The sequence below is a fragment of the Oreochromis niloticus genome, linkage group LG19 (genome assembly GCF_001858045.2).
Source record: "Oreochromis niloticus isolate F11D_XX linkage group LG19, O_niloticus_UMD_NMBU, whole genome shotgun sequence".
Classification (NCBI taxonomy): Eukaryota; Metazoa; Chordata; class Actinopteri; order Cichliformes; family Cichlidae; genus Oreochromis; species Oreochromis niloticus.
Window position 1 is genome coordinate 28,864,467 of NC_031983.2, and position 26,850 is coordinate 28,891,316.

Consider the following 26,850-nt stretch of genomic DNA (forward strand, 5'->3'; position numbering starts at 1 on the left):
ACAAGGAAGTGGCACGGCGTCCGATGACTTGATATGTCTCCTGGAAGTGCATTTGTCATTTAGCTGATAGTGAATCACAAACAGCTTCATGTGTAGTAATTGTGCTGAGCCCGCTGTGCGTCTGCAAAGGCTAAATTTGGCATCAGACCCTCTGACCCGATCAATCGCTGCTCAAGAAACAAAGGCAGTCAAAAAATAACCTTCAGCTTGATACGCAGCTCTTATTGTTTTCTGTTTTTATTTGTCAGTCAAGCGGGAGAAAACTTTTTGAGAACTTTGTGCGGCTGAGACAAAAGTGGACCTTCAGGGCTTAATTGTTGCATCGCTTTTCAAGCAGACAGAAAGCAAATATGAATCCGGTTCTGTTTCCTTCATTTTTGTGCAAAAAGTGGAATTTACACCACACTAAACATTTTCTTTGAATGTGAAAGCTTTTCTTAAAACAACAAGGTCACAGCAGGTAATGATGTCACATCCATGTCTGCAGGTTCAGCCATGGCCCCGCAGAGCTCTGGAAACGGACCTGATGGAGGTCACCCGCCAATCACACGCTCACCTATGGCTCAGGAGAGAGGTATGTCTGTGTGTGTTAGCCCCGTGAGTCAGCCTACCAGGGCACAGCTGCCCCAGGCTTACGTTAAAGGACTGGAATCGCTGTTTTAGCCAATGGCGAGTTTAAGGAACCCTGATGAGATGTTTTACAGAAACATTTAGTGGCCAGCACACATGCTCTGTACAGAAATATAGATTACATTACAGAAAATCCACATTGTGCATCAGGCTCAGATGAAGAGCTTGTATACTTACAAAGCAGACGATGAAATAGAAATAATTTCTGTCTTTACATGAAACAGCAGCGAGCGGTGCAGGAGGATTAGAGGCCGTAACAATCAGAAGACAAAAACGATATCTTAGTGCACCACAGACGAAACCAGCGAGTGTAATGAAAGATTTTCTTAGGAAATATGAAGACTTGGAGTTTAAGATGTTAGCAAAGAGATGTAAACAAGTCATTTGACGCAGCTACAAAGAAAGACAAAAGACAGAGAAAGGACTGTGGGAATTTCCCACTCGCCACAGTAGTGAGTGCTCCGGGTTTCTCTCTAAGAAGATCATTCCTTCTGCAGTGATTCATGGTTCTGTTCTAGGACACCTCCTCGCTCTTCCATGGGCATAACTGAGAAGCTGTAGGCAGGTAGAGCAGCAGGAAGACCTCCAGCCCAGACCCGAGCATGCATCGGTGACAACAAGCATCACACTGCATGACACTAAGGTGGTTTGCAAAGCAGCTTGCAGACACTGAGCACAGGAGGCTGGCTCAAGCATATTAAATACAGCTATAACCTTCTATGATAGGCGACAACCATAGGATGGTATCAGCTAAGACAAATGTGAACACGGCCAATCGTCATCTGTCTCCTGAATCCAAACTGGGAGGGGCCTGAAAGTTGAAGGCTCCGCCTCCCATTCTACTTTTAGGCTGCGTCGACACTAATCCGTCTAAAAACGCTCCGCGACCACACTAGCGTTTCCAGCCGTTTCTGAACAGTTGTTCATCCACACTGAAAGACTGAAACGCTACAGTCCTGTGCTGCGCATGCGTGAAACGTAAGACGATTCGACCTGCCTCATTTCTGTCGGCTGCTTATTGACTTTCCGGCTCTTTGAAACGTGGCGGCAAAATGTGGAGGAAAAGCACCGAGTTTTTTAAATGGAGTAACAATGAGGTGGAGTTGTTGCTGCGAGTAACAAAAGTACAAAGTTACAAAAGCGAGTGAGAATTAAAGAATTTGAAGAAAAGCTATCTGGAGCACGTACAGACTGACATTAATCTTTAACAGGGCTGCAGAAAAAACAACTGCAGTATAATGCCCTCCGCTATCTTAGTTTAATTGGTCACATGACTGCATCATATGACTAAAATGCGTCATTGTTTCCGAAAGCCTGCAGTTACGCTGTCCACACTGTGACGCGAAAACGGCGTTTTCAAATGTATCCGCTTTGGAGGCGTTTCCAAAACGCCGTCTCAGTGTGGACGGGAGGCCAAAACGGAGAGAAGGTGTGTTTTCAAACGAAAACGTTAGTGTGGCCTTAAATACTGTAGAAACAACACTGAGCCTGCAGTGTGAGAGTGAAGAGCTCTAATAAGGCGATACGAAACTCTGTGGATTTAACAGAGAGCCAACGAAGAGAAGATAAAGTGGGAGAAAACCTTTGTTCCTCTTTCTAGTCCCTGCTGGTTTATCAGGTTTTTAATAGTATGCAAATAAAACAAAAACATTTTTAAACTAAAGAATTTATGTTTAAAATATTCTGCACTTCATGTAGTTTACACGCACGCAGCATCATGTTTTAACTTCATTGTTATGGTAAAATTGCGGTTGTGTAAAAATGTCACAGTAAACATTCAGATAAGTCTTTCATTCAGACCTGAGTGTGCGCTCTTTTGATGGAGCCACTTCAGCTTTGGCCCCGACTCGCTGCCAAAGGCTCGTAACACGAACGCTCACCCGCAAGCCACATGTGTTGGCCAAACTGCAAAATTGTTTCCAGCAATTATGGCCACTTCTCAACTATTACTAAAAACAGCAAAATTGCTCATGTGAAAAAAAAATCTGCATCCACACAACACTGAAAAAAGCCTGAAAGAGTGGGATGCAACCTTAATGGAATTACTGCGATGCTCCCTCTCTATCACCCACCAAAGAGCAGTTAACATCACAGAGAGACAGAGGGAGTGGATAGATGAAGACGGAGAGAGAGGGAGCGGCACTGTAAAAGGTTATTTCCCAACATGATGAAATCAAATCGGAGATTTAGTGCTGCTCTCTAATGCCTGTAAACCTCGCGCTCTCCCCAGCCCAGTCCAGGAAAACACGGCGAGGTTAACAGGGTTGGCTGTTGTTTTTGCTGTTTTCCTAGCTAGGATTAAACCTCCCACCGCCCCCCCTCGTCCTCCTCTACACGCACGCCCCACTTTGCTCAAGTGGCTGCCTCCCTAAGAGCCTCTCTCCACTCTTCATTTCCATAAATCCGCTGAATGTCCCTTTTTTTCCCCGCTTTCTCTCGCGTGCTCCGCCGCTCGCCTGTTGTTGTCCGGCTGAGAGCTTCATTCACTTTGCCCGAAAGAGAGAAAGGTTTGTGTGCGTGTTGTGTGTTTGTGTGTGAGTGTGGAGAGCGAACGAAGCAGAGAGACAGAAAAATCCTTGAATGTGTTATTTGCTTTTAGCACTGTCTGCACAATGTTCCTCTCCCCATCCATTTTCCAGGCAATTTAAAGTGCGGTATTACACACTGTATTTTTTCTCCTGCTCTCCCAGAATCCCCTTACCCTAATGGAAGCAAAACATTACAATAATGTCCTCGCTCCTTAAACCCAGCACTCGCAGCCTAAGCACTTTCAGGCCCCGATCGCTCTTTCCCTCTGTTACACTGTCTTTCCTCCCACACACACTTTCTCTCTCGCTGCCTCTCTTTCTGTCTTGGCCTTCATCTCTTCGCTGCACACACACACACACACTTTTATTGCTCTCTTTCTCCGTTATCTCCCCCACACACACCGAGAAACACAAACACATGCGTGTGTGCGCACACAGCCATCATGCAGTGAAACTTTCATCTCCCTCCCCTCTCCTCACATTTTCTCATGCTCTCTTAGCAGAAACAAGGAATTATACAAGTGTCAACTTGCACTTTTCCAACTCTATCGTTTTTCCCTAAACCCCAAACTCGCTAAAGAGTCGGCCCGCGCGCCCATTCAGCAAAGCGGATCGCTATCAGAGTTTACAGTCGAGCGGGCCCGATCCATTTACGCCCTAATCTGCAATCCCCTACCGCACGCGCTCGTTTCCACACCCACGCAACCTCTCTTTTCCCTGAATGGCCGCCTGGCGACCTTTCCGCATTCGCGGTGGATCGGGAGACCTTTCTGTGGGTTTAAAAACCAGCGGCGCAGCTTGAAAGAGCGAAGCCCAGGCGAGGAGCTCTCCAAATGTCAATTTGAATGGTGCGGGCGAGTTTGGGCCTGAGAGGCTCTGACACATCTATTGACAAAATGGTTTAGAAAACCATAGTAGCCGCGGTCAAATCGGCGGCTATTCTGTGAAGAGTCGAGCAAACGGTTGGCTTTTTCCAACCCGCTCTTTTCTGTCTGCGCACAGACTCGGCTGCGTGCGTCTTTCAGAACATGCATACACTCGACCCTGTGCTTCTGCCCGTGCTGAAATTCTCTCAGCGAGCGAGCCTGTGTCAGCCTGCCGCTTTCTTTATGCGGCGTCTAACACCTGGACCGCGTGTATTACTGCACAAAGTGTATCTGCGAGTAACAGGAGCCAGCGCTGAGGTAAAAGATTAGGGTCGTTATCAGAACACGGCTCTTTTTACACGAGGAAACTGAATAAATATCCCGCTTTGTTGACTTACACAACCGCTTCAGACAAATCCTCCGCTGGTTCTGCTGCTTTCATGCATGTTTTTGTGTTTCAGGGTTCAACATGCAGAGGAACCAGGCTGCCTCTCAGTTTGCGTCTCCACAGACCGGACCTCCCATGTCCCCCCACCCATCGCCAGGGGGCCCCCTCTACTCTGGAGTGGGCCCGTACTCCCAGGGTGGCCCCGCGGGCCCTTATGGACCGCACGCACCTCAGTATGGACACCAAGGTCGGTGCCTGTTAAAACGTCATCATCAAACATTTAAATGAAAAGAAGATCTTCGAATATTTGTTTGTCCGTTATTATTACAGGAAACATTATTAAATATATGTGTGTAGAGATGGTGATGTGATGACGAGAGCTGTAACAAAACGTTTGTAAGGATCTCATACAGTTTTGTCACAAGGTGAGAAATGGTCAAACAGGATGTAGGACGCCAGCTGTAGTGTAAAAACCCTTGAAATCATAATTGTTTAATGTTTTCTAAAACTGAGGATTTCACGTTACTCTGAGCTCCTAATTTGCTGAAGAGCTGATTCACGAGTCTATATTTAGCACGTGTCATTTTACCAGAAAGTCTGTTAAAACTCGAGCGAGCACGAACGCCTCAAACGTGAGAGTCGAACTTTCAGGCGATAGTTTAAAAAAGCAGAGAAAACTGCGACCGCTGTCAGGCTTCGTGCTGAATTATAATCACCAGAACCATTAACAGGCCCCACGCTGACTTTAACTGACATCACATTTGTGCAGCAGCCTCTGCTTCCTGACTGGTCCGCTGGGAGGACCAGTCCAGCCTATCATCCATTCAGAGGGGTTACGGAGGAGTTTGGCCCCAGATTGGAGAGTCACATTTGTCATTTTTGATTACCGCTGGCCTCGCGCTCACCGTCACACCGGGCTTGACTTCGGTGTCACTGGTGTCAAAGACAGTTTGCTAATGAGGAATACAAAAAGAGTCGTTTTGAAAGACGTTTCCATTCACTGTTTCCTACAGTCTACGACACACACACAGCTGATACAGTCCTCTATCATCCTGTGTGGCAGGTCTCATCGTGGGCATTCAAAGCCAGCGTGACTCAGAATATTCATGAGACACTTGAACCCTGGACACACCTCTTGGCCCTCCTCATGATAAGATTATGAGCTCCAGACTGACGAGGCGGCTGACACGTCACGAGCTTCATCCGCTGAATCATGATCTGGAGAAATATCGGCCTCAAACAAAAACGAGTCATTTTTTAAAAGAATTGAACATAATGAATCTGTTTTAGCAAGAAATGCTTCATTTCTTTCAAATACATACAGTCCAGTGTCGTGTCTGCAGTAGGTTATCAAGCCTCACGTGATCCTTTAGCCTCAACTGTCCAAAACAGGAATCGCTTCCTTCCTACTGATGGGGACCGATGTGTGTTCTGATGAGACACCTCCTGTGCAAAAAATGAACCAGTTCATTCATGTTTACTGGAGATCTTAATTTAGAACGAGCAGGAATGAGTCACAAAAACCAGAGCAAGAAGCTTTTTGGACCAAAATGCACAGCATGCAAACATGAGACAAAATGCATAAAGAGTACGTAAATGTTGGTGTCTGGGTGGCTCGGTTGGTAGCGCTGGTTCTTTCTCCTCTGAGTTCATCTTGGAGTTTGTCTGCAGCATGACATGGATCTTGCTTTTAACCTCGTTTTTTATATATAGATGTTTTTAATAAGCAGATTAAAACCAGCAGGCAACCAGTCGCAGATGGACTCAGACTGGGTGCAGCATGTTGGCAATCTGTCTGAGAGTCACTGGAGTCGGTCTCAGTTGGACCACGATTGTTGCCTCCTACCAGGTGACCTGTGCAATCAATTTGCAACCTGCAGGCAACCAGTAGGTGACGGCAACTACTGTCATCTAATTCAAAAAACTTGCAATCACCAGTTTTTTCCTAGTCAAGCAAAGGTCTGGGACTTACTTTTACTCTTTTCTCTTTTTGTGCTGTGGATGTACATATGTCAGATGGCCCCGCCCCTCCCTGAGCCTGGTTCTGCCGGAGGTTTCTTCCTGTTAAAAGGGAGTTTTTCCTTCCCACTGTCACCAAAGTGCTTGCTCACAGGGGGTCATATGATTGTTGGGTTTTTCTCCGTGTGTATTTTTGTAGGGTCTGCAGTTGTTCCTGATATTACTCATTTGGAGTCATTCGATGTTAACTTTAGTGTAAGATTTAAATGTGTCTGTTTAAAAAGTCAAAGCTTCTCTGAGGTCACATAAATGTGCAGTGATCAGTGCAGGGAAAATGCATCTATCTCTTCATGAGTATTTATTGCTTCTTTGGCCTCTGAGCAGTAATCAGATGGTCCAGCACGTCCTCTCAGCCTGTCTGAGGAGCCTTGTGGAGGGCCAGTTGCACTGACCATCAGTCTAAGCTTTTTCAGATTTTTCTCAGGAGAAAAGAAACTTGGATAAAATCACGAGTCTCAGATTCCAGGAAAACTGGAAAAAAAAAAGTTTGGATCGCTTTGTGTAATTAAACGTTCTGCGCTCGCTTGTTTCTCCAACATGAAACTCCCAGCCAGCCGGCAAACGTCGACATCTGCTGTTGTAGTTCGTTTTCTGCCTTTGGCGCCACACCAGACCAAACATTATGGTATTTTTTTGGTAAATGTGTGTTTTAATGTGTCACCTTGATAAATGCGCCCATCCGCGCGTGTGTTTTTCCAAATTTGCGGCGTCTCCCTCGCATTTGTTAATCTTGATTAATAGCCCTAATGCGTTTGGTATTTGGTCCTCCTTCTCCACCCACTCTTATCTCCTAATGTGACTTTGGCTGCGCTGACAGCCCAGTAAGCAGAGAGGAGAAAGAGAAATGAAGTAAGCAGAGAGCGACGGCGAGGCGGTCTAGCCTGCGAGAAGCTCTGGAGGCAGATGAGCGTGAAATCTCACTTGGACGTCAGGAGAGATGTTCCATCAAAATCAGAAGGAGCAGCTCAGACCTGCACATGTGTATGTGCTTCATGTTCGCGTGCAGATATAACAGACATGCAGGTATCCTGGGTGCCAAATATGGCACCTGTGTTTTCTTTATGCAAACTTGCTGAAGAGCCAAAGCCAACACCCTTAATTCACCCTTGGCCTGTAATTCTTCAGCTTCCCCCTAATTTACTCCTTTTGTGGCCGTCTGTGGTTATTTTTACAGGTAAACAGCCGAGTTCAGATTGCCACTTACGTGCACTTTCACATCATAATGTTTCGTCTAAGGCTTCATATTGACTCCAGGACATAGCCAGGCCCCGGTCCTTAGCAGAGTGAACAGGCCAGACAGCTGCTGGTCATTGTTCTTAATGACAGCTCCATCTGCTTCCCTTCCCTCTCCCGAGCGAACTAGCAAATTAGCCAACACAGAAACTAGCTCCAAGTTCCTGAACTCTGCTCTGCTGTTTCTCTTGGCCTGTCTGTGCTGGGAGAGGTTGTGTTTCTGTGTGTAATGGGTAACAGCATTTTGTCTTTTAGCCATTTCTCACACACACACACACACACACACACACTGAAGCAGTTTGTAGCTCAGCAAAATACATAAAACAGTCTGGTGTCTGTAACTTTAAAGGCTACACGACTGCTTTTTTTATCCGCCGGTAAACGACTGTAGCTGAACTTGTGTAATCAGCTACATAAGCTCCATCCTGTACACAGTTAATGTGATACATGAGTCTGCTGGAGGACACGGCCTCTCTGCAAATAATACTTACATATTTTTTTGCTTTTTGAAGCGATCTTTGATCAGATAACACTAACCAGAGGTTTGCTGTTTGTGACTGTGTGTTAGAGCTGTTGCAGCGAGGCGGTCCAAACACTTAAGCTGCTCCGTGTTTATCGTGGTGCTTTGAAAGGCCTTATATCCCGAGTTTACCTGATCTCAGCTGATATCAGGCTCTCCTCGAGACTCAAATGTCCTCAGCAGCTGTTTCCAAGACCTGCACTTGGACACGGTGCAGAGCAGCATGTTGAGAACAGCGCACACACACACACATGGGGGAGGAGGATATTATGCTATTACAGGAAAAAGATTCAGAGACTGTCTCAGCTCTGCTTTCTCTCCCACCCATCGCATAGTTCCCTCCACCACATACCCCCCTCCGGGGGTTAAGCACTCCACTGGTAATGACCGTGCTTCAGACAGGACTTTTAAGCCTTGGTGCCTTGCCGGAGCCACAGAGTAATTCAGCCAAAAAAAAAAAGAAGAAGAAGAAAGAAAAAGCCATGACTCAAGCCAATGCCTAAGGGAGCGAGTGGATGTTTTTGGAGGAAATTGACAGTGTGTGGAGCTCAGCAGCCCCAAGGCGCACCCCAGCCCGGCTCAGGCTCAGAAACCCTGCCGGGGAAGGTGCTGAGGTGGCTGGTAGAAGATGTGGGGGCCTCGGGCAAGAGGGGATGCTGCAAAAGCACAATATATATCCATCCCACCCAGCTGTACATGAACGCTGCAGTGTAATAGTGAGAAGCAAGGAAAGAATCTGTTTTTCCTGCGTCTGTATTGACCCGTCTGATGTCAAACATTTGAAGTGCTAAAGCTGATTAAACAGCTTTAAAAAGACTTAGTTATTTTATTAAGTAAAGCAGTTTCATAACGATTCGAGGAGGAAACAGAGACATCCTTGCTTCCTAAAATATGATTACCGGCTTGATTATACTTGACACACTCCCCAACTAAGCCCACCTCTCCCAGCTCACTCCCACCACATTCACAGAAAGGAAAAGAGGAAAAATGCTATTGAATTTTTTTATTTGTGTTCAGCCACATGTGCACAGCCTGCCCACGCTCCCGTCCTTGGCAGCTCAAGCATGTAGCCATGTAATCTGCGTTCCACTCCTCACTGATGGAGTTCACAGGTCCAGAGGGTGCACCGGTGCACCATCACACCTCGCTCCGCCGCAGACGGCAGAGCTCCCACCTCGGCCGTTAGCGTCGGCGGGTCCGGCCTGCTGAGGAAGCAGTCGACGGTAATCTGCTCGGTCACGCTCCAGCTCTCCCGCGGGACTGCGGGGATTAAACCCGGCGCAGGATATAGCGTCCAACAAATGCGTGACCGTGCCGGGAATTTCCATGTAATTGTGAACGAAGCACCACGAGCGCTCCTTCTCCTTCTCCTCCCCTCTATCGCGCTATAAATACCACCAAGACTCCCCAAAGGCACAAGTGCTGAGAAGCAGGCGAGAAACCAAGACTGAGCTACAAGGACACGAGAAGGTGCAAATAAGAAATGGCATCCTCCTTGTCCTCCTTTCCTCTTGTCCTTCCTTGGTTAGTTTCCAGAGCAGCAGGAGTAACATTCAGAGAAGGCAGAGTCACTTCTGTTAATGCATTTTAATGCTAACATCGTATGCATGTGCATAATGAAAGCTAACACTGGACATCTTAAACCTGGTTTCTCGTGCATAAAACCAAAATCATGGCTAAGAAAAGATGCACATTTTTATATGAATTTCCTGACAGGAAGTGCTTTTTTTCTGGAAGCATTTGGAAGTTAACACTAAGTTGTACTTTTTTACCCCTGAAGCGTTTTAAATATATCAGCACAGGGAGTCATTATTGCTTCTTTTTTTTCTAAATTGGACAAAATTTTACCTCAGCAATAATCCATCTTCCCGTTTTAATGTAATCTTACAGCACTTCCAAAGTCATTGAAAGCCCGAATGGCTCTTATGAAAACACCTACTGTAGGATTTTGAGGTTGAGCTCTCAGTCATTTTAAAAAGTGGGTTAGCGTGCTATCTGTCCTTGAAGAAGCATTCTGGCTCGGCACCAATCCTTCAGGAAGTGAATCATTCTTGTCAGGACAGAGCAAGGCTCTCATAGGAAAGCTTTACATTAACCCCATCCCGCAGTTACTCTGTCTTTCTGCTGTCAGCCGAGGCGACTGAGCCCACATCACTTTGAATGGTAGTACATCAAAACTGATAAGTTCCCTCAGTGCGGCGTGCCGACTTAATGACACAGTTTTTCAAAACAGATTTAGCTTAGCACCTCACCAAAAAGAAAAAATAGTAAGAAAGCGAGTGAACACGCTGAGATGGAAAATTCCAGACGCTTCCTCGCTTTTGGGACTTCAGAGAGAAGAATTCAGTGTCCAGATGCTATAAACGAACCCCTGGAATAGATGGTGGCCCATGACGTGGGTCCCAACAGCCGTCCAGAGAGGGCTGAGAGAGGCTGCTGACCGGGGCCTTGTTCGTCCAGCTGAGCCGAGAGCAGTCGGGCTGCAGGGCACCGCTCCCAGGATCTTCCACAGCGTCTCCGCCAGTCGCTCATTATGAGTGGAAGAAACGTGGAAATGCGTGTTTCAGTGCTCGCAAGGTCTCCGAAGTATTACACATGCATTCACACAATCAGGCAGAAGCACACACACACACACACACAGAGCGCACCATACATATCCTCCTGTGTTCGTTAGCAGGCATCCTTTCTTCCTGAACGCTTCCCTATTATAGCCCCAAAACCCTTGACAGGTGTCAGCTGTACTCAGCTCACCGACTCACCAGAGCCTCCCCACAAATAATCCGCTTTTTCTTTTCCCATCTCCCACAGTAGATTTCATCACAATTTCTGGACAAATTCAAGCAGAGTTGCTGACTTTTATGGGAAAGACTTTTATTTTGATTCTGTATAAATCCTATCTCGGGGGTTGGCGGGTAGGAGCCTTTCCCCCTCCCTCACCGTCTGTCTGTCTTCCTCTCTTTCCGCCCCCTCGCGCTCCCTCCGTCTCTGTTGGACAAGCGGTCTTATGTCGTGTGGAAAGTGTCTTCGCCGAAGCAGCTCGAGGACACCGTGAAGCCATTACCATATTCAGTATCGCTCTTCCGCCCCCCCGTGTGGAACATTGTCGTCTAACTTTCCCTCGTTTGAGCGCACAGAAAAGCCTTCAGGTTTTAAAGAGACTTGATCCCCTTTTCCAGACATATTCTCAGGGGATTACGCAGCGAGGCCCAACTAAAGCACCCTTAATCAAATCAAAATAAATAGCCCCCTTCACAATGGAAGATGCCACTTTTCTATTTTGCGGGGGATTTGTCCCCTGTGGAAAAATCTCAGTGCCCAAATAGGGAATACGCTGTTATGTGCGCTGCGTGCCGTGGGTGTGGACGGCTCTCACATGTATAGGTGCCTGCTGCTGTGTCTGGTGCATGCGCGTGTTGTCTTTGAGCTGTTATTGAGGCTGGAGTCGAGCGAGGCTTTTAAAGCCAAAATGGAGGGGTTTAAGTGTGCCTTAGGAAAGCTCCTGGCATCGTGGCTGCGTGGCACTCCAGGGCAGCAAGAAAGCATTTACTGCAGATTAGAGCTCCTCTCAAGTGTTTCACAAAGTCAGCCTTAAGCTCGCCAATTGTTCCCAGGGCCACACAGCTCACCGGCCACACCTCAGAGTGGGTCTCCTCACATCCGTGCAGGTTTGCGGAGGCCGTGAATCACGGTGTAATCCTGCTCTTTACGCTCCGCGGCTGTCGCGGCATTATTTTCTTGATGGATGAAATTGCTGTATGTGTCACTGTGGTAGGTATATGAGTACCAGCTGACAAGCACACTCCATTTGTCTCAAATGAGGTGATTCATAAGACCCATCTGCAGCTCCAGTTTGTCACTGAAGCTATTTTGTGCCGTTCTCATAACCAAATCGTGGAATTTAAGAGGACTCTGAAACGACAGCGAGCCATGTTTTATGTTTCAGCGACACCGTCTGTGTAGCTTCTGATTTTCTGTGATCTTAATGAGCTTTTGTTGGCTGATTCACATGTCGTCTTCTTCCAGGCAACTACGCACGGCCCTCCAACTACAGCGGGACAGCCAGCACCGGCTACAGTGGCCCCGGCCCCGGCGTAACCAACAGCCTGGGCATGAACGCTACCAGCCCCATGCACGGCCAGGGGCCCGGCCAGCCCGTGCCCGGAGGACGCGGCCACGGCCCAGGCAGCCAGAACAGGGTGTACCCGGCCATGGGTCCCACTTCTCCCAGCGTACCCCAGCCAGCTGGGCCCGGGATGGGTCCCCCTTCTTTGGGTAGCTCTAACCGCAAGACCCAGGAGGCGGCAGCGGCTGCCGTGCCGGGATCTGCCAACTCAGTGCACAACAGGTAAGAGCGCGGCAAGGGCTCCGGCTGCAAACTCAGCACATTAGTTGTGCATATGCTGCATGTGTGTTAATGAATGTGCATGCGAGCTAACGTATCCCAGCTGTAGCTGTAAGTGGTCTTGATGGTGAAAAATTTTAGTGTGAATTGTGCCGTATGCTCACTGTACGCTAAAATTCTGTGCCGTCGAGCTTCTCTGCCGTGCGTTACCGTCTAACGAGAGACATCGATCTGCCGGGTCGTCTGTGTGCTGAAAAGCACCGCAGAGGCTTTCTGAGCCAAACACTTTCTTTTTCTCTGAGACTCTTTTCAGACGTGCAGGCAAGAGTTGTTCTCAGGGGTTCCACTCTTCTATGAGCCACTTGTGCAACTGTCCCTATTTTCACACATCTCATAAAGTACCTGACATTTTGATATCTGGCTCGGTGCACCGAGTGCCATTTTCTTGCAAAAAGAGATATATTGGCACGAGAGCAGGCAGCGCGGTCTCAACGCAGCACCGTCGAAACATAAAAGAAGAAAAATGCAAACCGCAGGTTTGACTGTAAAAACACCAGAGACCGCAGTGACACCGAGCACCTTAACGCAAATGCACAGCTCTTTGAAGCTCTAACAGCGTGTGAGTTCAGGGGTATTATTTTCCGTCAGGGCGGGAGCTCTGACTGTACGAGCGCTCGCAGTGTTGGAGGCAGAGGGGTTGTTGTGGGATTGTGTGGGCAGTAAACTTTCGCTGAACCCTGCCGAGGGAACTTGTGAAAACATCGCTGTCTTGTGAGAGGAAGGATGGCTTTCTGCATTCGCGCCATTCTGGGTGCGCTTTTCCTAACAAATGCATCATGGGAGCAGCCTCGGCGGCGCTCAGATTAGCGTTTGCCAGCGTTCATCCGTATCCGCTGAAACATGTGGCTTTCTCTTTTCTGTCGGCGGTCTGCAGGACGCCTCTGTACGCGAGGCCCCCAGCCCAGACGCAGCCCACCTCCACCCGCTGGCCCACACCCCACCATTCCTCCACCTGTCCACTGCCTTCACCCCCTCCCCGACCTCATCCTCCATGCATCCATTCGCATCAACATAGGTAGGTCCACGTCCATCACCACGCTTGTGTGTGTGCGTGCCCTCAAATCAGTTTGTGTGTGCATGTCGGTGTGTCATGTGACCGAGCCGTGCTAAAACAATCATGGTGGCATTTCTCGGCGCTGCATCTGACAGCAAAACAAGAGGAGTCATCATCATTACCATTGTAATTGCTATCATCACCTTCATCATCATCATCACTGTAGTCATCAGTATCACAGGCTTCTCTTAGTCACTCTAATGGCAACAACAAGTGAGCGCCCCTAGTATCACACACACACACACACACACACACACACACACACACACACACTCGCAGCAATGCAAATGCTAGCCAAGCCATTAAGAGATGGCTGAGTTGTCAATAAGAAGTGGCATGACATGATCCCCACTGCTGGGACCAATCAGACGGCCTGTCAGTCTCCCCTCAGACAGCAGCGAGGTGTCACTGGCTGTGGCGGGGCTCTCTCGCTCTCTCTCTCTCAGCGTGTTTACAAATCTGCCTGTAAAGTATGTTCACGTCTTCGTCTGTGTCTCGACCTATTTTGATTTATTGTCAGCTGTGCAAGTATCCCCGGGCTCCTTTGTTTGCCGTTTCATCTCCATCTCCGGCATTAAGCTGTTGTTAATGTGTGTTTTTCCTGCTTTCGCCGCACTGCAAAGATCACATTGGAAGCAAAGAGTCCGGTGCAGTGACAGCCGTCTCCTTTTGATTCCGCTCTTTGAAATGTGTGCCGGCTCGCCAGTCGTTAGCGTTTATTTAAACCGCAGCATCAGTTCCACGGCGCTGGAGAAAATAATCGAGCAGACGCCGGATGCTTAGAACAACAAAAGACTTTTATGAACTAGTGTTAAAAAAGAGTAATGTGCCAACAAATGAGACTATTGGTTTCCAAAGCAGATCGGTGTTCACAAATGTGAATAATCTGCCGCCTTCTTTATTTAGAATACCGAGTTGTTCGGATGAAAACGTAAATGAGTCTCCTCTGCTGGCAGAAGTGTGTTTTTGACTTATTTCAGACTCAAATGTGCCAGAATGTTTTGTCGTGATGGACATTTTTGCAGAGCGCCTGCCGCCTGTCTCACCTTCACTGTTGTTCTCGTCTGCTGTCGATCATTCCGATCCTTTCATCCCTCTTCGTCTGCTCCTCTTCCCTCTCCTCCCACCTGTTTCGCTCTTTTTTACCAACTGTATCGCCCTCTTTGTCTCCGTGCAGCTCTGTTATCCTACCCAGACTGTTTTATCTCGCTCAGTCTTTCTTCCTCCCAATTTGCTTTTTCTTCTCCGCTGTCTCCAGCACAGCCTTGTTATGTTTTTCTTCCTCAGATCCCACTTTAGAACATCTGAGGGAGATCAGGAGAAAATTGGCCTCCGAAAAACCTGCAGTTAAAGGCTCCAGCACCCTGTTTGTGCTCCAGATCTCAGTGCAGCATTGTGAAACATTGTCAAACCCGGTTCTTCTCTGTCTGAGAAACAAGTTGTTAGTCGTACCGCGTGTCTAGTTTTGTTCTTTGATGCATTAACCGGGACTGCCACAGTCACCCGCTTCCAACCTTCCAAATCAGGGGCTGGTCGAGCAGTGAGATCATTGACTGGTCTCTGCTTCCTTTCCTCTTTTCCTTTAACACATGCCTTCACTACATCTCCACTAATAATGCTCCACATTTCTGCCTCTCATGCCTCATCTTCGTCCTCTGCTGGCTCTCACACTCTGGCTTCATTACACCGACCGACAGAATTTTGAAGAGAGGAAGGCCGCGTGCAGCTGCAGGTCTGAGCTGAGATCAAATCTTTGCAAAGTGTGCAATAGGGAGCGTTTTTCCCCCCGAGCCTTCCACGAATAAGAAACAAATGTTCCACTTTTGTGGGTCTGAGTCAGAGTCGAGGGATGTTCCTGTTGAACCTCATGATAAAGTTTGGTGACGTGCCTATTTATAGCACCATGCAGTTCAGTGGGTCTCATGGAAAACACTGAGGTGAAAAGTTTGCCTTCAAATAAGGCGAGTGAGGTCGGAGCATGTTTGGAAAAATGCACCAGTACACCTTTTTTTTGGGGGGGGGGGGGATTGATGTTAGGGATTTTTCGTTTTTGGAAAAGAGGCAAACACAAAGTATTAAAAGGTATAAGCTTTTCTTGGCAGCAGCTTCTGAGGACAGAATTGGGTTTTCAAATGACTTTCCAACGCTGCCGGCGACACTCTACAAAAAGTTCCCGGAGCTATAGGAACGGCGAACTGTCGGAAAAATAAGCACTTAGCAGAAGAAGAGCAAAGCTCGGGAAAAAAAAAACGAGCCGTAAATAAAAAGGAAATTGAAGGGAGAAAAATGTTGGAAGAGGGAAGAAGAGAAGAGAGGAGAGTGCTCCCAGGCAAATCCTCGCCAAATAATTCATTTCTGACCTCCTTAGTAAGTAAATTTGCTAAATAAATAAGAGCAGCGCTTGAATGTCAAGAACGGGGGATGCTGCCTGTGGCGCTTTGTCGCTCGCAGTCTTGGCAGCGCTGCGGAGCGCTCTGCTTTCATTAGATGGGTAAAATAAATGGCTTCTCCTCCATCCATCCATCCTGAGCCGTTTGATGTTTGGGAAGGAGGGGCGGGAGAAGGGAAGAGTAGCTTTTTTTTCTGGATTTAATATGTTAAAAGCTGTCCTTTTATTTTTGTTGGGGGTTTATTCTGGTTTACCCTGCGAGTGTGTGTGTGTGTGTGTGTGTGTGTGTGTGTGTGTGGAGTTGAGTCAGGAGTTTGGAGGAGCAATGAGCCCAAGCTGCCCTGAGAACAGATTGGGTCCATATATAATTCATAGCCTCCAGCCGATCCACTCCATCCTTCCATCCAGCAGCCTCTCTCCGGCTCTCTTTCTCTCGCCTCCTTCTGCACACACACTTAAACACGCGGCGAGCTCAGGGATCAATGGAGAGGGCCGCTCAGCCGTCACACGGTCCTGCAGTCCGGCCGCCGCCGCCGCTGTCTCGTCCGGTTAGCCGAGCCGAGAGGCGTCAGCGTGGCCTGTCACTGCGAATGAAGGACAAAGGCGCCGCCACTTCCAGAGAGACACCGTCAGCTGGTTGGCTGGCACCTCGTAACCATGGCATCCCCTTGGCAACGGCACCCACCCGAACACAAGGACACGCTCAAACACACTTCGGCACACACACTCACCCATGGTGTGAAAGTGGCCTTCTCCGATGCCCTTCACACATGTGGACTGAATAGACGAGAGCTCATGTGTGTGCGTGTGTGTGTGTGTGTGCACGTGTGTGTGTGCGTGTGCACGTGTGTGTGTGTGCGTGTGTGTGTGCACGTGTGTGTGTGTGTGTGTGTGTGTAATAAACGGGGGGTTAGTGAAGGACAGTGATGGTAGAGCATGTAGACAGAAAAACAATAGGATTGTTGCCGCTCTTAAAGTGACAGGAGTCATTTTTTAAAATCTGGAGACCCAAACAAAAGCTTCAGTGAAAAATCTGCATTTTCATGCGTGTTCCTTTTAGCACGAGAGCGCTCCAACTTAGCCAGCACTCGTCGAGTGAACTCATAGTTTCCCTTCACTGTTTCACTACTTTTTTCCTCAGGCCACTCCTCGACAACAAACTGCGAGTGCAGTGGACTGATGGTGCTAGGATGGATGTTTCCGTGTGTGCGTTCCCTCAGCTTAGTCTCATGGAACAGCGATTACCTCCAGCTCTGGGGCCCTGAGCTGAAAATACGCCCCCCATCGGTCCACCGGGGACCCACACACACACGCGCACACACACACACACACACACGCGCGCACACACACACACTCGGGCTTCTTCTTCCCTAATTTCCTTCTGCCTCCTTTCTTCTCTCCTTCCTCTCCATCCCTCCTTTCTTCCCCCTCTCGCTCTCTCTGCGGCAACAGGATGCTTTTTTTTTTTACCCGGCACAAAGGTGCCCAAGAGCAAGATGAATGCGCCGTGCTTGCCCCCACCCCCCAACCCCCGATGGCGGCACATGCATATATTAAGTGTGATTAAACGCTGTGCGGTGCCTCCATCAAGTGCTTTCTAATGGGCTTTTTTATGACATGAATTAGTCATAATGGGAGAGCGCCACAGTCGAAAACCACCAACCACTGTTGTTGTTGTTGTTGTTGTTGATTTGGATTTTTCACCGTTCACACGAGATGGCTTAAGTTCTGGTGAGGGCGTTTTTACAGTGTGCGGATAAATGAGGTTCGGAGGCTTTTGGCGCGTTTAAACTCATTTCTCATCGCCTGCTCTGCTTTGTGGGAGTTTGCATGCAGAATACATTTTTGCTTGCTTGAGAAGGTGCAGCGATCAAAAGGTACATTTATTTCTGTGTCTTGACTCACGCGGAGCTTTTTAGGGAACACGTAGGCAGCGAACGAAGGAGTCTATATCCCCGCCGCCGCCCCACCCCATTATAGGGAAATGGGGCCAGATAAGCGTGGATTTGGTGTGCTTGTTTCTTTGCCACGGAGCTCCCCTGTGCACCTCAGCCCCCATAGAGGGATTACATATGTATCATCAGCCGTGCTCTATGACTAATTACATCTGTGAGATGAGATTATGGGGAGGTTTACCAAGCCAATCCCTCCTCTCAGGCAATGTGTATCGGTTCCAACACGAGGTATTACATTATGTGTCTGTGTGGAAGAGAGAAAGATGCCAGTTAAGGGGGACTGAGTGACAGAAATCCACACAAACATTTTTCTTTCTTTACGTTTTGCGGCCTTTTACGTGTGGCTTCCTTCCTTCCTTTCCTCCTCTGCTCACCTCTCTTCCTCCCGTGACTCTTTCTCCCGTGTTTGAGGCCTCTGCCTCTCCTCACCTCACGTCCCTTTTCTCTCTCTTCATGCGGTTGTCCAGGAGATAATCTCGAGTCAGCAGGAGATAGAGCAAATTGTTCCAAACACGGTGTTCCCTTTCAGCCTCTGTGTCACCGGCCTGGCATGCAATGATAGACGCCGCCTTCAATCAAACGCACATGGATGGCTAGTGTTCAGCAGGTTGCAGATAAGCCCCTCTGATGTCACTCGCGACACCATGTGATGAGCGCCCGAGAGAGACGGGGGAGGCTGAGCGGCATTGATTTTTGCTGTCACTATGGCAACAAATAACATGATCCTCTCCAAAAGCACACCTTAATTAGTTAAATTATGACTTGTGGGATGGAGAGGAAGGAAGAGAGGGAGGGAGGGAGGGCTGTGGAGGAGACGGAGGATAGGAGAGTTTTTCCTTTTCTGATGTTCGGTGCTCATCTTCAATCTTTTGGAAGAGCTGTGTGTTTGATCAGGGATCTGTTGCGCTCTTTGCTTTTTATCGCGACTCTCAGATATACATGCAGCTCAGTTTTCACTGCAACAATAAAGCAGCGCAGCAGTGACAGGCTGCCAAATATCATCCCTGTATGATTATGTGACTTCTGTTCCTCTGCAGCTTTCACTGTTACTCGCTTATTTCTCCACATCATGAATCCAGCTGGAGTCATCCCGACTAAATCTCCCAATGTCGTTTTTTTCTTTCTATCGTAGGCAGAGCAACTACCAAGGCCCCGGCATGAGCCAAGCCAGCGCTGTCCCCTACAGTCAGCCAGCGGGCAGCAACGCCGCAGCCACAGGCAACGCACAAGGTCCTGGCTACAACATGCCTCCTTCAGGTATTTCATTAATGCCAGCGTGCTGTAGAGGAAAAAGCTCATAAGCAAAGGCCAACAAACATTGCCATCCCCTGCAGGACATTCTCTTCACCGTCTTCTTTAGGACAGAACACAGCTGAGCTGCAGTTTTGAATCTTTGCATTATTTGCATGCAGTTGTGTTTCTGCAGCATGAAACTTTGAAATCCCCACGTCTCACGTAACGTGTCCCAGGCTTCTGTGCTTTGCTGTTGTGGCCCAAAACATCTAAAATGAGCCTTTTGTATCCACACGAGCCTGTGTGCCCCCCTACAGGCCGCCTTAACACATATCCAAGAGTTGGGGTCGCTCCTTGTTCCCTCCCAGCGAGCTTTACTTTAGCTCGCCCTGTCAGAGCTTAAATAAATTTGATGCTTAGATGAAGTTACATCTGATCTAATCTGGTTTGTCTTGAATCTGCAGAAAACATGTTGATACAATAGAGTCGAACCTTTATGGCAGCATCGATGTGATGTTTCTATCAGCGTACCCACTCAGAGACACCGTGTAGGTCATGTGACAGTCAAAGACTAAAGAGTTTCATTATGACGCTCTGAAGAGTTGGAGAGCGTAACGTGGTGCATCGGTTTTTCTTTCCCGCCCGGCTGCATTGCTGCTAAACACACATCGGAGAGTTTCCAAAATGAAGCCATACATCAGAATGCATGACATTTGTAAAACTTGAGCCAGACTAGAGCACCAAGGTTCCTGAAAACTCATCTGGTTTGCCCCTGGGCGCGTAAAAAGCCTTCGGTTTGCCCACCGCGGCACAGCGTACACCAGAGGAAATACAGAGGGGAGCCTTGCACCCAAGGACCTCTCCTTTCTGCTAATAAGAAATATGCTGCTCGCACTTTGAAAAGTAGTCTTAAGGATCTCAACTCTTCTTCACTTATAAACCTAATGAAGGCACACAAACGCCTTAGAAATCAGAACCACGTCTTGTCAGCCAACATCTCGTCAACGCTAACCTTTACATTCTCTCCGCACTTTGAATATGTGAGAACATGAATGACTTCTTCCAAGCTGACACCGGCTTGCTTTTAGTGGATTCTTATCTTATTCTCTTATACGTTTCTTTGGCCGTCTTCCATTTAGGATGAATGGGCGAACAGGTTTTAGGGAGGCCTTGAGAGCACAAAAGGATAGAAGCTCAGCAGCAGAAAGACATTAAAGCATTTTCCATTGTCTGACTGTGCCTGTGACATTATACAGACCATTGTGCAGCAGCTTTCAGTCCACACAGTGAAGGCACCATTCATTTAAGGAGTTAAAGCCAATTGATTATAGCAGAATACACAAACATGCGTAAAATCTCTCTTTACTCTTTATTCTGTTCGGTCGTGGAATAGCTTTAAAAAAATGTGCTAATTCAGAGCATCTTTTATTTTTGTGAGAAGTTTGGTGCAACTGCTTTGAGTCAACGTTTGCTCTTTGCTGTTGAAGGATCCATGGGAATGTCAGGAGACGGGATAATGAGCCCAGATGCCAAACCGAAAATGGACGTGAAAGATGACAGCGGCCCCGCCAACGAGCCCCACAAACCAAAGGTAACTCCTTGACCGTCCTCCCCGTTCTCCCACTTCCTCTCCCCTCTCTTTCAATCCTTTTGTAAATGTTCTTTTTAATCTTTCTCCGCTAACGAAGCAGACCAGTCCCGATCAGCGTATGCTGCCTCAGCGCAGAGGCCGTCTCGCTGTTGTTTTCTCACCATATTTAATGATTTGTTTAACATTTACCATTCCTAATGTTTTCCTGGCTTTGTTTTTGCCCCCAGCACTCTCTCCTTGCTGATGTTTTGGCAGCCCAGGCTGCACAGAGAGAGGGGGCTTGGCATCTGCAGCACACACATGTACATACATGCAAGCAAACGCAGCGCCGACACACACAGCATGCACGCAAAGACGGAAAACACACACTCTAACTAGCCTTCTCCATCTGTGTCACACACACACTTTCACACAAATGCCCCAACACACACTGCTGACTTCTCATTTTGCCCTACAATAGCAGCTCGGCTCAGCAACAACAGAACTCTGCTCTTTGCTCTTTTCTTCCCCCTCCTCTTGTTTTTGCTTAACAACGTTCCTCCTAGTCACGCACACGCGCACGCACACTCGCCTCCATCACATCCACTACACATCTTTTCCCTCAAAAATCCCTGTCTTTTCTTTTGCTGATTATGGTAGTAGGGTCTTCTGAATTATTTAAGGCAGTCAGAGCAGCCAGAAAGACCCCCAGTGCTCCCGAAAGAGATGATCTGTCTGCCAAGAGAGGGAAAACGAGGGAGAGAGAAAGATAAGGTTTTGCTGACATGAGCATTCTGCACACAGTCCAGAAGCACTTGTCAAGCTGTTGTTCCCTCTTTTACACACTCTCCCCATCACACGCACACACACACACACACACACACACACACACACACACACATATGTTTAAACTGGGGAGACTAAATGCGTGTTAAATTCATTATAGAGTCTTTTACATACAGATGTCTTATACATGCATGAAGCCTTGCTGTCCTTGCACAGATTTATTGTTTCAGTAAAGCAGCTGAGGTCCAGCTTGGGTGTGTGAGATGAGGTTTTGCAGACTGGCCCCGTGTAAACTGTTTGATTGCAGCACCCCTCTCAGAATGAGAAGAATTTCTTTCAGCTCGTTTTTGTGAAATATTTCTGTTTCTGTGGTCCTGCCGTGACCTCATTCCTCTTTTTGGAATTCCAGAGGAACTATTCTTGGAAATTCCAATGATATTTTTCATTAAAAACAACCAATCCCTAATGCAGTTGGAAGCTCAGGGTGTCTTTAAACAGCGTGCTCGGTGCTGTCACAGACTAGCGCTGATATTTCGTTATTCTTCAGGATCAGTTTGGCTGATGTGGCTTCAGGATATGAAACAAACTCGGGGTGATGCAGACTCGTTGCATCTGTGGCATCCTGTTACAGCACCACACTCTGATTCATCCAGTGAGATCGACCTGTTCTTTCACACATGTTTGTAAAGGCTGAATGGCTCGGTGCTTGATTGATGTCTGCAAACAGCTGAATTCAAAGATGGAGAGGTCTGACCCAATGCTTTTGTCCGAGTAGCGTATCTCATAAAGTCAGGAAAACACTCAAAATCAAATTCTCTGATGTTTTAAAGGTCTTCCCTTTAATCAGTGCACCTCTAGCTGTTGTACTAATGAGCTCTCTCTCCTATTTCATAAATATCCTGGAGTATTTTTTATATCCACAGTCCAGAAACCCGGCGGCTATCATCTGACATGGCCTGTGAGGCCTCTGTTCTGTGTGCGAGTCAGTGTGTACAGTCCACTTAGGAATGAGGATTAGTTATAATACAAAGCTAAGCATCGACAGGTGATAGCTGATGGTTTTGAATTGCCTTCTTTTGTTGCCTTCCACAGTGACTGTTATCCTGCATTCAGCCAGTCAGATGTTTCTGTGCAGCGCTGAACAGTGATCCCACTGCTCTCTCTTTTACAGCTCCCGGACGTTTACGTCAACAATAACAGCGGCGGCGGCTCCCAGCAGTGCGTTTCCCAGCCACCCACTCCGGGCGGCGCCCTACCTGTGCCCTCCCCCTCTCACCCAGCCCCGCCAGCCTCTCCTCCTACCACGGAGATGACAGCGACAGCATCAGCAGCCCCCCCTGGCCTCTCAAGACTCCCTCCAGCCCCGTAAGAACCAGACTCCATCCTGCATGGATGCATTTATGCACTAAAAGCACAAAAAAACGTATTTCCGTGTAGTCACTGGAAACCTGCTTGTTAGAGCACGGACATCCTCCTGAAGCAGGATTAAAGTTTGGTGCGATTAACTCCACTGGTTTGAACTTGAATGCTCTGTGCAGGAACTCTGTAAAGGCTCCGGCTGCACACGCTAAACCAAATGCTTTAGAGAAGTATTTATTTTTCCTTGGTCATTCAACCTGCGGCCGACTCAGAATGTGTAAATAAGGAATGAATTTTTAATGATCCCCGTGGGAAGAGTGGCTTACTGTGGAAAAGAATAATATCCTGCAGAACAGAGCATGTACATCACATATATAACATACACTGACTCTGAGTTTCCTAATTAGCACGTCTTTATTAAAATTATGCATCTGCATGAGAAGCCAGAAAAACAACCTGACTTAGTACTTTTATACATTTTGCATTAAAATAAAATGTCACATATTCAGATTCAGAGTTTAATCAGGCACTTTTCTCCTCTGCTTATGTGCATCCCTAGAAAGCCAACCCTAACGCCTCTCCGTTCAGCGGCGAGCGAATCACGCGGCTGTACGAGCTCGGTGGAGAGCCGGAGAGACGAGGCTGGGTGGAGCGTTACCTGAACTTCATGGAGGAGCGGGGCACACCTGTTAGTCAGCTTCCCACTGTGGGCAAGAAGCCGCTGGACCTGTGGAAGCTCTACATGGCTGTTCGGGAAATAGGAGGCCTCGCCATGGTAAGGCGCAGGCAGGGTTAGACACAGACTTGAATGTGGAGGAGCTCGTATTCTCACACAGCCAAATCATTTCGCTCCGCTCGCTCTTTGGCTGTTTAGTATTCTTCATAAATCTCCACGGCATATGGCGAGCTTGTAAATGTTGAGAAATGTTCTCAGGAGAATGAGATACATCAAATTAACCTCAGAGAAAGCTGCCTACGTCCTGAAATGCAGCTCCAAGCATGTCATTCCTCATGTGATAAAAATGTGAAATTAATATACCGGCAAGGTCAGGTTGGGCAGAAAGACGGAAAACAGGAAGCGAAAGTATACGGACACCTGACGGATACTCGTGTTACACGGCGGCCGGCATTTTCTGCTCTTTGATGGACCCGAGAGGCAGATTCTCTGCAGATGTTCCTCACCACAAAATTAGCAACAGGAACATAAAATGTAACATGTTTTTTTCTGTAAGTGCAAATCTGTAGTTGTTTTACACCTAAAACCTGTCAGACAGTCTTCAGATGTGTTCCTGTCAGCTACAATCAGCTTCTCATAGTTTTAGCAGGTTCACCACTTTAGTTAACCAGTAATATTTTTGCCCTTTTGACCTTAACACATCCATTTGAACCACCTTTGCATTCCTCTCTCTTTCTACTGCTTGCGTTCAGTTTGCCTGTTTCATTCTCAGCTAAAATCAGGTCCTTCTGCTTCTTTCTGATTAGTTGAATCTTTCTACACACCGTGAAAAACAGGCTGTGGATTAAAAGTGTGTGGTCAGGTCAGCCCCACATACTCTTCTTTTGTTTAACACAGCGCATTTTTTGCTTTTACATTAAAACCTACAACGTGAAAATTATCTGCAAGTGACCTGCGACTCCTGCAAACACGGAGCGCTGAGCCGCGGGGTTGATTATTCTGATTAGATTAGCAGGATGTGATCTCCCGTACTGCAGGCGAAATTATAAGTGTGCAGCTGATACTACCAGGATGGCGGGCGAGAAATTATCTCAGTTGTTACGATGTGTGCCAATCACTTTGCTTCCTAACATCGTGTTGTTCTCTGACTCAGGTAAACAAGAACAAGAAGTGGCGTGAGCTGTCCAGCACCCTGAACGTGGGTACATCCAGCAGCACCGCCAGCTCGCTCAAGAAGCAGTACATCCAGTATCTGTTTGCCTACGAGTGCAAGATGGAGAGGGGAGAAGACCCGCCAGCGGACAACAGCAGCAGTAGCAGCAGCATGGCTGGAGGGGACAACAGGAAGCAGGTCAAGATCCAGCCGCCTTCACCTGGTAAGTCCTGATAACAGACTGCCTCAGCCTCTCTCTGCACCCTCCCATCTGTCAGCAGCTACCTGACTCAAACCTTCCTCTGTAGCAGTGCTGAAGAACCGTTAAGTGGCAGAAATCTGAAGTATACATTTAGAAGATTGGATGCTTTTATAAGTCTAAGAATCTGACTCCTTAACGACCCTCCGATAGCACATCCAGACAGCCGATATTAGATTACAGTTAGGATTACGTTTAAAATTAGAAATAGCGCTCAACATTACGCCCTGATTACACGTACACAACTGGAACCCCGCAGAGATGAGTGAACATTAACACTGCTTTGGTGAGATGAGTCTTGGTTTAATAGAGGTGAGCGAGATATGATCACCACTTGTGCCTCCACGCGGAGCCTCGCCTTTATTTGATTACCCTGCGTCGGAAGGTTAAGTAATATTGTTTTGGTGCACTAGCACAACACAAAAGGTTGCTTTTTGTTTTTGCGAATTACCTGTCGGAGCCATGTGCCTCTGCGCACAATTACAACGGGAGGACGAGGACGGGAGAGAGAAGGAGTCACGTCTCTAATTTGCAGCGGAGATGAGAAAAGTGACCCTTGCTTTTAAATAGAACACTGGAGCACTTCACCCGCCTGAGACGCCGCAGATTGCTTTTCCTGGTGGGCGGAAAAGAGCACCAGCCATCATTTGCATACACACACACACACACACGCATGCATGCATGCATGCACGTGCGAGGAGTTCACGTAAAAGTTTTACAATTCATAATTCATCGCCTTCTCATCTGTTCGAGGGGATTTAAACACCTCAGTTTTTACACAATCTCATTTTGCCAGCTGAGTCTGTAATGTAAAACACGAAGAGGTCAACGCTCGTGACGTTTAGGCTGGCTTTTGGGTATGCAGCGCTCGACTGTGAACTGCTCACGCTACGACACTCGTGCACCGCCATCAGAGTGACTGGAGAGCAGCATCTGCAGCTAGCACTGCGATTCTGAAGACCAAGAGACGTGTCTGTGCAGGGCTGTGCAGCAGAGTGCCCACAGTGCACTCAGACTACAGTAAAGCATGTGTTTCTAATTTGGGCGAGTTTCACTTTTACGATCGTGTCGTTGAGTCTGATTCTGTCGTTGCGTTTTTTTCTTTCCTCAGTGTTTCCCTGTTTTCCTTCGCCTCTCTCTTTATATCCTTGTTCATCCGTGTTCCTCCTGAATCATCTCCTTCATGCTTAGGATTTGATTTTTATGTTTCATTTTCAGTATTGGTCGTTTGCTCATTTCCTGTTTTACTTTGATAGTCAGTTTTCTTTTGTTCCTGCTTTGTTTTTTTACTTTGACCTAATGTGTTATGAACCAGCTCATAAGCAACAACATAAAACAAAGAGTGACGCCAGAGTTTATGGATACATTGTTTCTAAATATCAAGATGAAAACAGCAGCCAGCAGAGCAAACTGAGCCAACCACAGATGACCTTTAACCCAAACCTGTCAGGTGTAGGTAACGCCCAAAGACTGTTGCACTCCAGCTGGCAGCAGAGAGGCAGAACACATCCAGGACTCAGGACCTCTCATACACCAAGCCAGACTCATACCCCTAAAACTGCAGTGATCAGAGGACCGTGAGATCCACACCCAGGGTAACTACCAAATGCAAAAAAAAACAGACCAGCAAAACGAGCACAGCCACACACTGCAGAGAGTTTGTGAACACCTGACGTCAGCCATTGTTCATCCTCGAAGAAACACCCAGAAAAGAGCCCGGACGAGCCCCCAATTTATGTTAGGACCCAGCTCATATCTGTGTATTTAATGAACAACTTTTTAATTTTTGGAAAGAAAAAAAATGAAAGTAATTTTTTTAGCATTTAATTC

General features: G+C 47.5%; 1 protein-coding gene and 1 long non-coding RNA gene across 2 annotated transcripts in view; one reads left to right on the forward strand and one right to left on the reverse strand.

The window, feature by feature from the left end:
- The window catches only part of LOC102077873 (AT-rich interactive domain-containing protein 1B), a 167,209-nt gene that overhangs the window by 129,373 nt on the left and 10,986 nt on the right, over nt 1-26,850 (forward strand). Inside the window, 10 exon segments of the mRNA XM_005477682.4 lie at nt 488-574; nt 4,486-4,659; nt 12,208-12,529; nt 13,461-13,601; nt 19,117-19,241; nt 20,705-20,808; nt 22,745-22,841; nt 22,844-22,938; nt 23,492-23,707; nt 24,762-24,984. Coding sequence (XP_005477739.2) covers nt 488-574; nt 4,486-4,659; nt 12,208-12,529; nt 13,461-13,601; nt 19,117-19,241; nt 20,705-20,808; nt 22,745-22,841; nt 22,844-22,938; nt 23,492-23,707; nt 24,762-24,984 — 1,584 coding nt within the window.
- LOC109195962 (uncharacterized) lies at nt 4,688-11,534 on the reverse strand. The gene is made up of 3 exons (XR_002057397.2): nt 7,636-11,534; nt 5,735-5,858; nt 4,688-5,646 (listed from the first exon to the last, which is right to left on the reverse strand). It is a non-coding gene; the product is annotated as an uncharacterized LOC109195962 (long non-coding RNA).